Below are 16,399 nucleotides of genomic sequence, written 5' to 3'. Positions count from 1 at the left end.
TTTACAGAACTATGAGATGACAGGAGTATAATTCCATGCCATTCCCACCACCAGAATTCTGTGACCTCAGTCCCTCTAGTGGAAACTGCAAGGTCACAGTTATGGAGGTTGACTATTATATATATATATATATATATATATATATATATATATATATATATATATATATATATACCCTTTTTTTTCCCTGTGGCCTGCCTTCTCTTCCTAAGTAATACCTACACCTATTACTACTTTCAAGTGCCTTTTTTTTTTAGACAGCCAGAACTTGCAAGGAATGGGGGGGAGTCAGAGAGAGAGACAGAGAGACAGAGAGAGAGAGAGAGAGAGATCTGCAGCACTGCTTCACCACTTGTGAAGCTTTCCCCATGCAGGTGGGGACCAGGGGCCTGAACCTGGGTCTTTGAGCATTGTAACATATGCACTCAACCAGGTGCACCATCACCAGGCCCTGAGTGTCATTTTTTCCTCTTCCCTCTCGGGGTCCTGATGGAATTGGAGTGCAGAGCACTCTTGTCACCTTCCCATAACATTTCTTGCTCTCTGGGAGTATGGACCAAAGTTTTTTATGGGTTGCATAAGGTGGGAATTCAGGATCCTGTAATTGATTCTCCACTGGACATGACTGTTGGCAGGTGGATTCATAACCTCAGCTTGTTTCTGTCTTTACCTAGTCGGGTAGGGTTCTAGAAAGGTGAGGTTCCTAGACACATTGGTGAGGTCCTATGCACAGAGAGATCTGGATAGGATTATAGTAGCATCTGCAACTTGGTGACTGAAAGGTACTAAGATATAAAGCAGGACAAAGTGTTTTATAAACAGGAACAAAAAAAAGTAGGGATAGAGCAAATGAGATTAGGAAAAATTCACTTTCTATATGTGCGGAAATATTTATAGTGTTTATTTTAATTTACTCTGAGTTGGTATATGTGTATATGGTCAGGCTGTTGTAGTAAGCTGAATAAAAGACCCCAAAGAAACTAAATTCTAATTGCTGGAATCTGTAATGGTTACCTTATTTGGGAAAAGTTTCCTCTCAAAGAAGCTGGAATCAAGAACCTCAAGATGAGGTGATTACTCTTTGCTATCTGCTTGTGCTCAGTGACATAGCATGTGCCCTTTTTTTAGTGGAAGAGTCTAATGTGAAAACAAGAGTAGATGTTCATACAAGAGTAGATAAATTTCACAGGTTAAAAAAGGTTTTTCACCAAAAGTTGGAAGAGGCAAGGAGAAGTTCTTTGTTTTACCAGAGCACTGTTTAGCTATGGTTTATGGTAGAATGGGGTATTGAACCTGGGACCCTCAGGCATGAAAGTTTGTTTTGTGTAACCATTATGCCATCTCCCTCACCCATGTTGAGCTTTTTTATTCTATGATTTTAGCCAGTGAAACTGATTTTACACTTAGACCATTTGAATTGTGAGAGGATTATTTTTTTAAAATACTTTTATTTATTCATTAGTGAGAGGGATAGGAGGAGAGAAAGAACCAGACATCATTTAGGCACATGTGCTGCTGGGGATTGAACTCAGGATCTCATGCTTGAAAGCCCAATGCTTTATCCACTGCACCACCTCTCAGGCCATGAGAGAATAAATTTATTAGGCTTCAGGCAGTCAAATTTTTGTAAATTTTTTATAGCAGCCACAGCAAACTACTGTTCTCATACATTAAAAGGCGGATTACGTCTTTTATTCAAAGGTCCATGATAATATAACATGTAAATGTGCACCCTGATAATTCTGTATGCAAGCAAAATAAGGAAAACAGTGTTGAATAAAATGATTGCTGTTTTGAAAGTTATTGTGGTGACAGAAAGTAGGAAATACCCTTGCATAGTTACCTTTACTTTAATAGACCTCTTTAGTACTAGAAGTTGCTGAGGGTCAGCAAGATAGCTCACTTGGATAGTGTGTTTGCTTTGTCATGGGCATGACCCAGGTTTGATCCCAGCCTCCACCAAACTGAATGAAACTTTGGTACTGTTGTGTCTTTTGCTTTTTTTTTTTTTTTAATTTACATTATTTACGTTTAAGGCTGCTTTTCTATCTGAAAAATCAGCCTGGAGCAGTGAAGCCTCAGTAACAGAAAAAACAAAAACAACAGACTGTCAATAGATTTTTCCCACCTTAGACAATGAATATTTGCCATTGAATTTAAAACTGATATCACAATGCACAAGGATACAGGTTTGAGCCCCTGGTCCCCACCTATGGGGGAAAGCTTTGCAAGTGGTGAAGCAGTACTGCAGGTGTCACTCTGTCTCTCCCCCTTTCTATCACCACCTTCCCTCTTGATTTCTGGCTGTCTCTATCCAATAAATAAAGATTAAAAAAAAAGAAAATGCTAAAAAATAATTTAAAACTGAAAAGGTAGAAAAATCAATGTCATTTCCCCTACTTTATCTAAGCCAAAGTTGTTCTCTTCCCCCACATTACAGAAATATGAACTCTACTGCCCAAAATTTGAGCAGTTACTAAAACAGTGGATGGGGGGGGCAGGTGGTAGCGCAGAGGGAAAAGCACACTTAGGGTGAAGCACAAGGACCAGCACAAGCATCTCGGTTTGAGCCCCTGGCTCCCTACCCGCAGAGGGGGAGGCGGAAGGGTCACTTCACAAGCGGTGAAGCAGGTCTGCAGGTGTCTATCTTTCTCTCCTTTCTGTCTTCCCCTCCTCTCTCAATGTCTCTCTGTCCTATCCAACAACAGCAACAGTGAAAAAAAGTTGACCTCCAGGAGCAGGAGGCAAAAAAAGAAGGAGGAGGAGAAGGAGAAGGAGAAGGAGAAGAAGAACACTGGATTTAAAGTCATGAAGTCTTGAGATGGATTCCTGAGGCATCACATATTCTAGAATGGTGTTCTGATCCTCACCCCCCCTTTTTGTTAATAAATAATTGATTAAAAATTATGGCTAGAATAGATTAGTACTTGCAAGGGCCAGAACATGGAGTGTGAAAGAGCAGGTAGAGTGTGAAGGAAGTAGATGAAGAGGGTGAAAAGTTAGGAAATCTTCCTTTAGAAATAAATAGGTCACACGGCTGTAATGTATAGAATGGAGACTGTAATTGATAATATGTTGCATATTTAAGAATTGCTGAGCAAATAGATCTTAAAAGCGCTCATTACAAAGAAAAAAAAACAAACAATCAAGCAAACAGAAAACCAGGGACCAGGCAGTAGTAAACCCTGTGGAGCTCACATGTTACCATGAGCAAAAACCCAGCTTTGAACTCCAGATCCCCACCTACAGGGGGAAGCTTTACAAGTGATAAAACAGAGCTGCAGTGCTCCCTCTCTCTCTCCCTCTCTCTCTCTCTCTCTCTCTATATATATATATATATATATATATATATGAATAAATGGCCACCAGGAGAGGTGGATTGTCATGGAGGCACTGAGCCCCCCAGTAATAACACTGATGGCAATGAAAAATAAATAACTATGTATGGTGATGGATGATAACTAGATGCATTGATGATTGCTCAATATATGAAATAAAAATGCATTATACTGTAATATAATTCCATATATTAAGTATATCTCATATAATTAAAATGTATTGCCTTATTCTGATAACTTCCTTTTCTTTGTAAGACTATATTGTATATAATTTCTATACTACATATCTACATATATGTAATTATCCTTCTTAACAAATTTGTATCATTTCTATACATGTATATATGCCATAATTTAAAGTTTATTTCAACAAATTGACTATTTCATTTATTCCCTGTACTTCTGATGCAAATAGTAATAGTTTTCATTTTTATGCAGATTTAATGTTTCCTGTTTTGTCAAATAAAAGTAATTCAGGTTTAAAGAATGTTTATCTTGCAAAGTCACATTAGATTTACATTTAAAAATAGCTTAAGTGCTCCTGTTAATTGCATTAATGGCATGAAAGTGTCCTAATCAATAACCATAGTAATGATTAATTTTTTAGGCATCCGAATACCCACTGGTGCTTTCTTTAGAAAATCACTGTTCCCCTCCCCAACAAGAAGTGATGGCAGACAATTTACTGTCTACTTTTGGAGAAGCCTTGATTTCTGACATACTGGATGGTTTTCCAGACAAACTACCTTCACCAGAGGTAACATTTTATCTGAGAAGCTTGTTAAGAAGAAGAAAAAAAAAAAAAAACAAAGAGGAAAGGAAAGGAAAGAAAGTGAAAACATTATCACTATAATATTGACCCAGGAAACTGTGTTAGAGAACAGTAAAATGTATAGTTTTGATCATAGAGATCTGTCTTCACAATATGTTGTCTAGGAATTGTTCCTGTGAGCATTTAGGTGGATATAATCTGGAAAAAGTAAAAAGAATATGTAGAGCTATATGTAAAACCCCATGTTATTATTATTATACAACATGCCCCATGAATCTGAAATTCCAAGGCAGTTAATATCAGGTTATAGGAATTTGACACATTTTATAAACAGAAGGTAAAGAAGAGAAAAAGACATAGAATGTAAATAGAGTTTGCTTCCAGTACCTCAGAATCTGGCTGGCAGATTCCCCAATTAAATCCCCCAATTAAATCTGCTTTATTTAATTGCCCTGTGTGGATAGGACCCTTTCATTCTCAACTGAAGTATATTCAAGTTTGGGGTTTAGAAAGCATGCCCACCCTAACGTTAGGATTCCAATTTGCTCTTGAGCTATCTCGTTATCACTTGCTGTCTCATCCGAATTCTCCATTTCTCCATCTCCACACAACCTACCTAGTCAGACTTCCTCTTTCACCTGAGTCTATCTCATTAACCAGATCTTGGTCATGAAAGGTTTTTCCTTTTAGTCTTCATCTCACTTGTTCCTTCAATTCAGCACTGTGGACCTCTTCTCCTTTATTTTAAGTACTTTCATCTATAACACCAACTTCTTTAAGCTTTCCTCTTTCATTTCTTTCTGGTCACTCCTTTTTCATTTCTCTGCTGACCCATACTTCATCAAATGCTAGCTGACTTTTTTTTTTTTTTTTTGCTGTATGACAACATTGTCAAGCATCAGTAATTTCATCTTAGCTCCTCATCATTTGTATAGATAGAGCAGAATATTGTGAAGTTTGACTTTTTCCTTATTTTTTAGATGAATGAAATCTTTAAACATGAAAATGTTTTAATACTAGCCATAAATTATCTAGGATTCATGGTATTATTGAAATGGGCAAAAATAGACAAAACAAATGGGAAAACTGTGGCTCTTTGATCTCATAAAAAATGCTTATAGACTGAGTGTATTCAATTATGGCAAGAAAAAAATTTTTTTAATTTTTATTTATAAAAAAGAAGCACTGACAAAACCATAGGCTAAGAGGGGTACAACTCCATACAGTTCCCACCACCAGAACTCCATATCCCATCCCCTCTCCTGATAGCTTTCCTATTCTTTATTCCTCTGAGAGTATGGACCAGGGTCATTGTGGGGTGCAGAAGGTGGAAGGTCTGGCTTCTGTAATTGCTTTCCCACTGAACATGGGCATTGGCAGGTCAATCCATACTCACTGCCTATTTCTCTCTTTCCCCAGTGGGGTGGGGCTCTGGAGAAGTGGGGCTCCAAGACACATAGGTGGGGTTATCTGCCTAGGGAAGTCCAGTTGTCATCATGGTAGCATCTGGAACCTGGTGGCTGAAAAAAATAGTTAACATATAAAGCCAAACAAATTGTTGACTAATCATGAACCTAAAGGCAATTAAGAAATTGTGCAAACAGCCAGAAGTACATCATCATATTTTATCCAAAAGTCATGTTCTAATCCAGAAATTAGGATAGTTTTTAGCTTTTTAGGTATGAGGCCCTTCAGATATATAGCTACTACTAAAGTTTCTGCTTCCATACCAATGTGAGGAGTTTCCAGTGAGTAAATGAGAAATTAGCAAGGAACTTACTCTTCCATTCTGCACTGTTTTCACTATAAAAAAGCAATATCTGGAGGCCAGGACTTCAACTCAAAAGTCTCTAACTTTGAAGTAGGTCCCAGAAATCTATTTAACAGGCATCCCTGGTAATATTTCTTGACCCTTGTAGTTGCAGAGTGCACTTGCCAAATTCTGTCTAGTGAGTAATTTAAAAGCACAGGAAAAGAGAGGAGCTTTACAATGATGGGATAATCTAAGTGTGTACCTAAGGGTAACAAAGGAGGAACTTCTTGGGGGAAATAACTTTCTGACATACTCCATGTTTCAGTAGCATTGCATATGACATAGCAGAGTCTTTTTTTTTTTTATCATTGTTAAAATAACAAAAACTGAAAGAAGGGGGCAAAAGGACTTTTGACATTTAAAATAAACAACCCAATGGTGATTTTTTGCCCTGCTCCTATTTTAGACAGGAAATATTAAGTTGATGGTGCTTAGGTCCAATACAGTTGAAATGTGAAGATTTATACACCTTCAATTTTAGCCTGTGCTAGATGTCAGACACTGCAATTGATACTGTTAAAATATATGATGTTATTTAATATCTTTCCTGTTGTGTAAGAGAGTGATACTATCAGAAGTTGTAACATTGCAACTTCTGCAAGACTGCAAGTACTTTTCAAATACTTCTTTCTTTCTTTCTTTCTTTCTTTCTTTCTTTCTTTCTTTCTTTCATTCTGTCTTTCTTTCCTTCATTTTTGGAATAGTAGTCATTGATACACTATAGAAGAAATAGAAGTATGGTCAGACCCAATCATTATAGTTCTTTTTTTTTTTTTTTTGGTGAATTTTTATCAATGCCATAATACCACTGGTTTCTATTATAGTATTTACAAGTGAAATTCTATTATTTTTAGGGGGAAGATATATAGTATTTATATGAAAAAAAAAAAAGATACAGCTCTGACAAGTCTTACTACCTTGGACTGAGTGACTTTTTTCAATCACTATTACAAATACAAACTTATTTGAATTTGTGTAACTGTTTCTCTCTTTGTAATGATTTCTGTAGGCATTAAAATATAAAATATTGGTTAAAAACAAGAAAATAGGAACCTTAAAGAAAACTCAGGAAAGGAGAGATTCTGATAAGCATGATCAGGTAGAGGAATATGAAGATGAGGAGGAGGAGGAGGAGGATGAGGAGGAGGAGGAGGAAGAGGAGGAAGAGGACAAAGATAAAGGATCAGAAATGCTGGATATTTCAAAAGACAATGAAGAAGAGGGGATGGTATCAACATCTAGCTTAAGGCGACCATCTCTTTTTAAAAGAAAGAGGGTGAGATTGGTGCTTTGTGACAATCTGACAAGTGATTGAAAAGTTATATTGTTTATGTTGGAGAATAAAACACTGGAGGGACGAAGGAAAAGAATTTTTTTCTTTATAAAAAAGGGAGGCTAGGCGGTGGTACACCCGGTTAAGTGCACATATTACTATGTGCAAGGACCAGGTGAGCCCCTGTTCCCTACCTGCAACAGGACACTTCACAAGCAGTGAAACAGGTATGCAGGTCTCTCTCTCTCTCTTTCCCTGTCTCCATCTCCCCATTCCCTCTCAATTTCTCTCAATCCAATTGAATAAAGTGGAGTAAAAAAAAAAAAAGGAAAAAGTGGCTGCCAGGAATGGTGGATTTGTATTTTTTGTAGTGTTGGTACCAAGCCCCAGAGTAGCCCTGGAGGTAAAATAATATATAAGTAAATAAATTTTGTAAAAAAAAATAAGTAATTGAAAAGAAAATTTATGCTTAAGGACCCGCACAAAGGTTGGGGTTTGAGCCCCTGCTCCCCACCTGCATTGCAGTCTACTTCATGAACAGTAAAGCAGGTCTGTAGGCATCTGTCTTTCTCCCTCTCGGTGGCCCCTCTCACTTTCTCTCTGTCCTATCCAATAAAATGGAAAAAAATAGCCTCCAGGATCAGTGGTTTCATGGCACTGAGCCCCAGAGGTTACCCTGGAGAGGGAGAAAAAAAATAATAAAGCTGCTATTTATTTTTTGGTGACTTTAAACTTTTTCCCTCTAAGTCAGTAAATATACCTTAAATATACTAACCAGATATTATGCGACATACAAAAGACACAGAGATAATAAAAATAGTGCCTCTCCTCTTAAGAGTGTCACATTATCAGAGACAATGGTATTATAAACATTAAAGTTAGCACTGCACAAGAGTCATAGCTGGCTGCTGGTGACAGAAAACTAATTTACCCATTAAGCAAGGTGTGAATTAAATTGCACACATAGGTGAGCAGTCCATGGTAGTCTATTCTAATTTGAGAATGAATTGATGCTGTATCTCAGGCAAACTTTATTTCTTTCTCCAACTTTGGTTTTGCTTTCTTTGTATTAGTGCAAGATTTTACAAAGCACAAAATATAATTTTCTTGATCAACTTTATATGTTTTCAGGTTCTAATCCAGTTAAAATCTTATCTATGCCAGTTGATCAAGAAAATTTTGTTTTTGCTTTGATTGTCAGCAGTTATGTGTACATCTATTGCTAGAGGGCTGAAAAATCTGATTAGCTCATGAATGCAGCACGAGCAAAGACTGTTTCCAAAGCAGTACTTAGAAAGTGACTAATAGAAATATACAGCATATAGATACAGGGCTATAAAAAGACAAGAGGACATATGTACAATAGAAGTTACTCCAGGGGACCATGCGGCAGCGCAGTGAGTTAAGTGCACATGGTGCAAAGCTCATAGACAGGTGTAAGGATCCTGGTTTGAGCCCCCAGCTCCCCACCTGCAAAGGGGTCACTTCACAAGCAGTAAAGCAGGTCTGCAGGTGTCTATCTTTCTCTCCACCTCTTTGTCTTCCCCTCCTCTCTTGATATCTCTCTGTCCTATCCAACAACAACAGCAATGACAACCGTAATAGTAACTATAACAACAAAGGCAACATAAATGGGAAAAAAATGGCCTCCAGAAGCAGTAGATTTGTAGTGCAGGCACTGAGCCCCAATGATAACCCTGGAAGCAAAAAAAAAAAAAAAAAAAAAGGAAAGAAATTACTTCAAAATGATAGATCATACTGGAAATACATTTACTCAGAAGAAAATTTCCAGTAATTGTAAGATTTATGGGAGCAACAAGGATCTCTGAGGAAAATGAAATAATTGTCATCCTCAATCCTTATTGCATTAGTTGGGATTTTATAAACTATATCATATCATTATATTCTGAATTCATAAAATGATCACATGACACAATCCAGATAATTTTTGAAAAGTGAATTGAAATGAAAATTTTTGGAATATTTTGATTTGTGTAAATATTCTTTTTGCTAGAATGATTTTGAATAAGTTGAAAAATATGAAATTATAACATTTTGTTTTTTACACTATAAAGGACACAGTAGCTCTGGCCCTTTCTGATCTTGTCATTTATACTAAAGCTGAGAAATTCAAAAGCTTTCAACATTCACAAATGTACCAACAATTTAATGAAGCTAATTCCATTGGGGAGAAACAAGCCCGAAAACTTTCCAAGCTGAAAGGTAAAATCTTAGTAAAGAGATAAAGTACTTAAACAAGTTATAGTCACTGTGAAGGCATCAAGACTAATGTGTGGTATTTATAAAAGCTATCTTCTCAGAAAATCCCTGCAAATGTAGTATGATTAGAGGACTATATGATTCAGGTCACATGAAATTGTATTTTACCAAGCTCAGCCGTTGACTTCAAACTCATGAGGTTTTGACTGAGAATGCCTCTGTGAACAGTTTTATTGGGTGGGGTTGTAATGGGCAGTTTGTCCTGGAGGGCATGGAGTGACAAGGTTGCAGAGGTAGCCAGGGTCCAATTCTAAAAAACTTGAACGTTGTTCTGATAATTAAAGTTTAACAGAAGACTAAAGTCTGCTGTCTCATGATTTCCTACGTGTTTCTGAAAGATACCTGTCAGAGTAGCAGAATGTGAGATTTCAGGCAGGTAGGAGATGATACACTGGTGGCAGTGAGCACAGAGCAGAGTGAAACAAAATGAGAAACTTTTGTTTATCTACAGTGAATAGGAGTTGTTCTTGTAATAACAAATTTGATTTCTCTCTCTCTCTCTCTCTCTCTCTTTTCTCTTCTCTTCTCTTCTTTTGTTTTCTTTCTCCCCCTACCCCCTTTCATACTAGAGCACTGCTCAGATGTGGTTTATGGTGGTGCTAGAGGTTGAACCTGGGAAATTTTGGTGCCTCAGGCATGAGCGTCTCTTTGCAATAACCATTATGTTCTCTCCCTAGTCCAGCAAGTTTGATCTCAGAAGTAACAAAATTTATGTTAAAATACATTAAAAGTTGTTCATGCTTAGTATAACCTTGTTGGTAGGAAAACTTATGACTCAGAAAAATATATAGAGATAAATGACAGGTTTAGGATGGATAACAGACCATGATACTCATGCAGTTACATTTGAGTAATGTCAAAATAAATATCATCTCATGGATGATATCACTTCTAAAAATGAATACTGATGAAATTAATTATTGTAACTTCACTATTGTTTTTTAATTCCTCTTCTATCTCATATTATAAACCCACTTTCATTTTTCAATATGGAAATTAATTTGTTTTTATTATCCTCTTTTAAAAATTTTACTTATTTTTTGAAATTATTTTATTTTTTTAACACTTTTTCCTTTATTGGGGGATTAATGTTTTATAGTCACCAGTAAATACAATAGTTTGTACATGCATAACCTTTCTCATTTCTCCACATAACAATACAACCCCCACTAGGTCCTCTGTCATCCTTTTCCAGGCCCTGTACTCTCTCCCCACCCCCAATTTTTACTTATTAATGAATAGAGACAGAGAGAAATTGAAGAGGGAGGGAGATATATAAAAAGAGAGGGAAAGGGAGAGAGAAATACCTGCAGCCTTTCACCATTAAGCTTTCTCCTTTAATGCTGGGCCCTTTTGCACTGTCATGTGTACACTTAACCAGGTGTACCACTGCTTGGCACCCCTATCAATTTGTAGTTAGCATTATTTCCTGTAGAATAATATTTATATAGTGGGTATGACTCTGTTCTGGTATGACTGGAAAAAATAGTAGGTCATAATCTATGGACATGTATTCAGTAAGTTGTCTCCTTCGCATGTATGGTTGTAGTAACACAATCTGTTTGGAAAAAGATACTTGCAGAAACATGAAATATGTATTACAATTTTGATGGAATATACATTGGTAAGGTGTATAAATTAGTTTTGAATCTTATTTTTTAAAGATTTTATTTATTTATTAATGAGAAAGATAGGAGGAGAGACAAAGAACCAAACATCTCTTTGGTACATGTGCTGCCGGGGATCAAACTCAGGACCTCATGCTTGAGAGTCTGAAGCTTTATCAGTGTGCCACAACCAGAGCACAATTAGTTTTGAATCTTAATTGACTTAAATAACATTTTTAAATAAAAGCTGTAATATATAGGCATTCAATTAAGTAGGCTCTCTTTCTCTGTGTACACTATAATACAGACCTTATCTCATTAAGAAAAACATTAGAAATAATTAGGAGTATTGGGAGGTAACAAATGCTCTCTTAGTGAAGGAATACAAAATACTGTAGGGGAAGATACTGTACTTGTTTAGGTTAGGAACTGAAATGATCAATTTTAAGACCCCTTTCTTCCCTGAGAATCTCTTGAGTACACTTGAGTGGTATTTTATAACTTTATATCACTTATAAGTGATTGTAATTTGAAAACCAAAATAAAAGCAAAGACACAAATGGGAAAAGATACTGCTTTTGTTTTAAAGAATAGATGCATTTGATTTGAGAATTTTAGATACTCTTACGTCAAAATGAAATTTGGATGTGGAAAAAAGTTGTAGGTTGTCATTTCCCCTCAATTGAATTATTACATAAAATTATGTAATAAAGTTATCAGTGTCTGAATAACAGTGAATTATACTGTCAAGCAAAGTGTGGATTTATTTTAATTTATACAAACCACAAATATTTTGCAAGATGAGACATTAAAACCACTATTACAAAATTACATAAACCGTGTTGAACAAGTAGTTTATTCAATTAATATGGAATCTTTACTATATTTTAATAATTTTAGCCCAGGAATTTATACTTCATACCAAGAAATTCATAACCAGAATCTATCCCAAAGCAACAAGAGCAGACTCCTCTAATTTTAATCCTCAGGAATTTTGGAACATGGGTTGTCAAATGGGTAAGCTGCATATGTACTGAGTTTTTTTTTTTACAAAAATAAACTCATTTTGTGACTTAATGAAAGATTTCTTAATAAGAGCTTTCTGTAAGGAGTTTTCTTTCTTTCTTGCTCTTTCTTTTCTTTCTTTCTTTTCTTTTTTTTTTTTTTTTTTTTTTTTTTAGCCTTATATGTTTTAAGGCCAGGGAGTAATGATAAACATTTGGTACTTATTTCCAAGTGAGTTGCAGAATAGCGGGAATAAAGACACCATTGCAGATTAAGTCCTTGACTTGAAATATTTGATAAGGACCTCTGCAAGTCAAGTGACCTCTACTTTTTACGCATCACACCAACTTGTACATTTATTTAATTACAAAATTATTAAGATTGCCTGACTTCATTATGTTTCCTTGCCATATTCTCTTTATCCCAATCTGACCAGCTGGTATTACACTAGCACTAATCATCCAATAAGTGGCAGATATTAACCTTTGGATCTGAAAGATTATGATACAGTTGGTATCTTCCCTTCACACATTTCACATACTGACTTATGCTTCTCATATACATTGCTATTCTATAATCTGTACTATGTTCCATTTTGGTTGTTAATTCAAATATAGATAAAGTAATTTATAAGTTACACTTTGAAACTTACTTTCACATGTGAAGATAGACATGGCAAGAGAAAATGTTCACAAATTATGAGATCCTTTTCTCTCCACCACCTTACCCCAACCCATCCCACCCCCCACGTGCTTCACTAATCTAGAATGCATTCTTCAAATAGAGAGAGAAAATCAAGAGAGGAAAAGATTCCAAAGCACCAAAGTTTCCTCTAGTGCAGTAGGACCAAGCAAAACCTGGATTCTATTCAAGACAAAGCAGGCACACTATCTAGCGAGCTGTTTTGATAGCCCATTGCCTGTTCTGAGATCTTCAAAGATAAGCAATTCATTACTTAGTTCCAGTAAATAATTTAACTGTTTTCTTCAACTCATCTCTATTGTCTGACATATGTTAAAATACTTTTTTTCTCACAGTTGCCTTAAATTTCCAGACCCCTGGTCTACCTATGGACCTTCAGAATGGGAAATTTTTGGATAACGGTAGTTCTGGCTATCTTTTGAAGCCACATTTCCTAAGAGATAAAAATTCAAAATTTGATCCAAATATAATACCAAAAGACAGTAGTCCATTTACACTTACTATAAGGGTAAGACAAATACATTTCCTTGTTTTTGTTTTCTTATATAAACTATATAGTATACACTAAAATTTTAAGTTCCATTGCTTTCCTTTAAGACTGTTAACATTTCTGTTAATCTTCTAAGTACTACAGTGAGTGTTAATTCAGCAACCTTCTAGAGTTGAAAAATGTTCATTGGCTTTTGCATGAATTTTTCCTACCTATAAATAGAAGGTCTCTTGTAATATTCTGTCATCTCTAGGCAATTAGTACTGTAACAGAAGTGTCAGAATTCAGTCCACTGGTTATCTTCTGAACTAGCTGTTTTTTCCATCTTTAGCTTTAAGGAATTTTGCTAGGAAATTCTAGGAGTTGTCAAGAATGTTCAGAATTAGCCTTTTGAAATTCAACATTTTCCCAACTTGTGTTTCTGAATATTATTTGGTACTTAGGAGTTAAAAGGATTTATATGTTTCCTTGAGTACCATTGATTAATTTCTGTCAACTTCATCACTTTCCTTTTCTCCTTGCATTTATTTTTTCTCTGTATTCCTACTAATTCCAATGTAGATAGATATTTTACTATTGCATTATTAGTTCTCTTCATTTATGCTATTTATTGCTTTTTATTTATTATTATTATTTTTTGTTTCTGTCTAAATCTTATCTGGTACCCTGTACCAGAATGTTTTATTCTTCCTGTGTAATTTCATTGCAAATAAGCTGTTCGTCTAAAACATCATTTTCAATAGTAGGACTTATTGAAAACTTTTTTCTTCTATAACTTACATGGTATGTTTGTTTACTTAAAAAAATCATTGAATCCCTATCCCCTTTCCTCCCCTCATCTCCAGTTCCTCTCTCTACTCAATTATGTGCAAGTCTATTTTAAATTGTGTCTGTACATACTGTAGGGAAGTAAACCAGATGTGTTGGGCCTCTCTATTTCTCTCTGTTTACCTAACTTTTTTGAAAACCATAAAGCCATCTCAAGTCCTATTCAGAAATTTTGGTAAATATTTAAATTGCTCCCCTGTGTCTCATGTTATCAATCTGTGTAGTTAGTTCTCTGGGTTCAGTGCACTGATACGTTCTCCTGCTTCTGGTACCTGATTGAGAATAGGAAACTACTCCTAGAATGTGGTTCCCCCACAATGTCTCTTTCCTATTTCAAGTCCTTCCTGCTGTCAAGATGTCAAGGGATTGTGGGGGATCACTCTCATTCCTTACATTATGTCCTAGCTGATAATGAACTGTTTTCTAGAAATTAATGTGGAAACTACAGTAAGGATGAATGAGATAAAAAATAGTGTTGGTGAAGTATATAAGTGATTTTTATTCTGACTATTGAAGATTTTGTGACTCTAAAGTAGTAGCTTATAGTAATTGGAAGAAACTGTTTATAACACTGGATGCAGCCCAAAATTGATTTGTTGGCACTCCTCTTATGTCAGCCAAAATACTAATCTTTATGCTTATTTTCAAATATTATTACAACTTTGACAATATTTTTTGTATGTTTAATATAAAATTTTTTAAGAAATAAGACTTTTGTACTTGTCTATTATATGAACTAGATAGTATATATTAATATTTTGAGTTCTGTTGACTTCCTTTAATTCTTTTTCTTTTCTTTTTTATTTAAGAAAGGATTAATTAACAAAACCATAGGGTAGGAGGGGTACAACTCCACACAATTCCCACCACCCATTCTCCATATCCCACCCCCTCCCCTGATAGCTTTCCCACTCTCTATCCCTCTGGGAGCATGGACCCAGGGTCATTGTGGGTTGCAGAAGGTAGAAGGTCTGGCTTCTGTAATTGCTTCCCCGCTGAACATGGGCGTTGACTGGTCTGTCCATACTCCCAGTCTGCCTCTCTCTTTCCCTAGTAGGATGGGTCTCTGGGGAAGCGGAGCTCCAGGACACATTGGTGGGGTCTTCAGTCCAGGGAAGCCTGGCTGGCATCCTGATGACGTCTGGAACCTGGTGACTGAAAAGAGAGTTAACATACAAAGCCAAACAAATTGTTGAGCAATAATGGACCCAAAGCTTGGAATAGTGGAGAGGAAGTGTTAGGGGAGTACTCACTGCAAACTCTAGAGTACTTCTGCTTTCAGGTATATATTTTGCAGTAGTTTACGGATACGTGTGAACGTATGCTCTCCCTCACAGAACCTGGTCTATATCTAGGTTTTGGGACTTTGTTAGAAAGTGAACCACCTGAGATGGAATTAGAGTATACTATGAAAGGAAAGGTCTCACCCGAGTAATGAAGCTGAAGGGTTGTCACATGTGAAGTCTCTGGACACAGTCTGAAGTGAAGCATGTTGAGGTGGCAATTGTTGTGTTGGTTAGGTTGTGATTGGCAGATGCAATATTATTTGATATGGATTGGGAGAGGCATACAGGAAAGTGGGCCCTATCCAATGGTTCCAGGGCTGGGGGAAGTAGAGGCTCTATAGAGGAGATGTGAGGTTCCTGCTGTCTTAGGGTTCAAAAAGACAATCGATGGTTAATGTTATCATCACATTATTTGGTAATTGGGTTAACTTTGAAAAGTCCTTTTGTTATGGTTTGCTGTACAGTACCCAGTATCTTGTATATAGCTGTACTATTGGTTGCTTCTGATCTACTTGGTCTAAGCTTTTGAGAGAGTCCGCATATCAAATACACAGCCTATATATTAAAAAGATTCAGTTTGTGTTTTGAAAAACTTGGAGACATACAATTAATTTCCCCCCTCTCGTATTAATTAACTAGTGACTTATATGACTACATTTTACTAGGAGTGTACATAAACACCATTCCCACCACCAAAAGACTGTGACCCATCCCTCCCACCCACTCCCACCCCCCACTGGCCCAGGAAGCTGCATGTCTACCCCTCACCACAGGGTTTGTACTTTGGTGCCCTACTTACAATTTGATCAGGTCCTGCTTTTAGTTTCCCTTTCAGATCTTCTTCCTCAACTTCTGTTGATGAGTGGGATCATCCCATACTCATCTTTATCTTTCTAACTTAGCTCACTTAACATAATTCCTTCTAGCTCTGTCCAAGATGGGTCAGAGAAGGTGGGTTCATTGTTCTTGATAGCTGCATAGTATTCCATTGTGTATATATACCAC

General features: G+C 36.3%; 1 protein-coding gene across 1 annotated transcript in view; it reads left to right on the top strand.

The window, feature by feature from the left end:
* PLCZ1 (phospholipase C zeta 1) overlaps nucleotides 1–16,399 on the top strand; it is a 61,478-nt gene that overhangs the window by 31,663 nt on the left and 13,416 nt on the right. Inside the window, exons 5-9 of the mRNA XM_060194434.1 lie at nucleotides 3,946–4,095; nucleotides 6,933–7,199; nucleotides 9,272–9,419; nucleotides 11,984–12,100; nucleotides 13,126–13,298. Coding sequence (XP_060050417.1) covers nucleotides 3,946–4,095; nucleotides 6,933–7,199; nucleotides 9,272–9,419; nucleotides 11,984–12,100; nucleotides 13,126–13,298 — 855 coding nt within the window. The remainder of the gene's footprint in view (nucleotides 1–3,945; nucleotides 4,096–6,932; nucleotides 7,200–9,271; nucleotides 9,420–11,983; nucleotides 12,101–13,125; nucleotides 13,299–16,399) is intronic.

This window comes from Erinaceus europaeus, chromosome 7 (genome assembly GCF_950295315.1).
Source record: "Erinaceus europaeus chromosome 7, mEriEur2.1, whole genome shotgun sequence".
In the NCBI taxonomy this organism is placed as follows: Eukaryota; Metazoa; Chordata; class Mammalia; order Eulipotyphla; family Erinaceidae; genus Erinaceus; species Erinaceus europaeus.
This window is presented reverse-complemented; position numbering and strand designations above follow the sequence as displayed.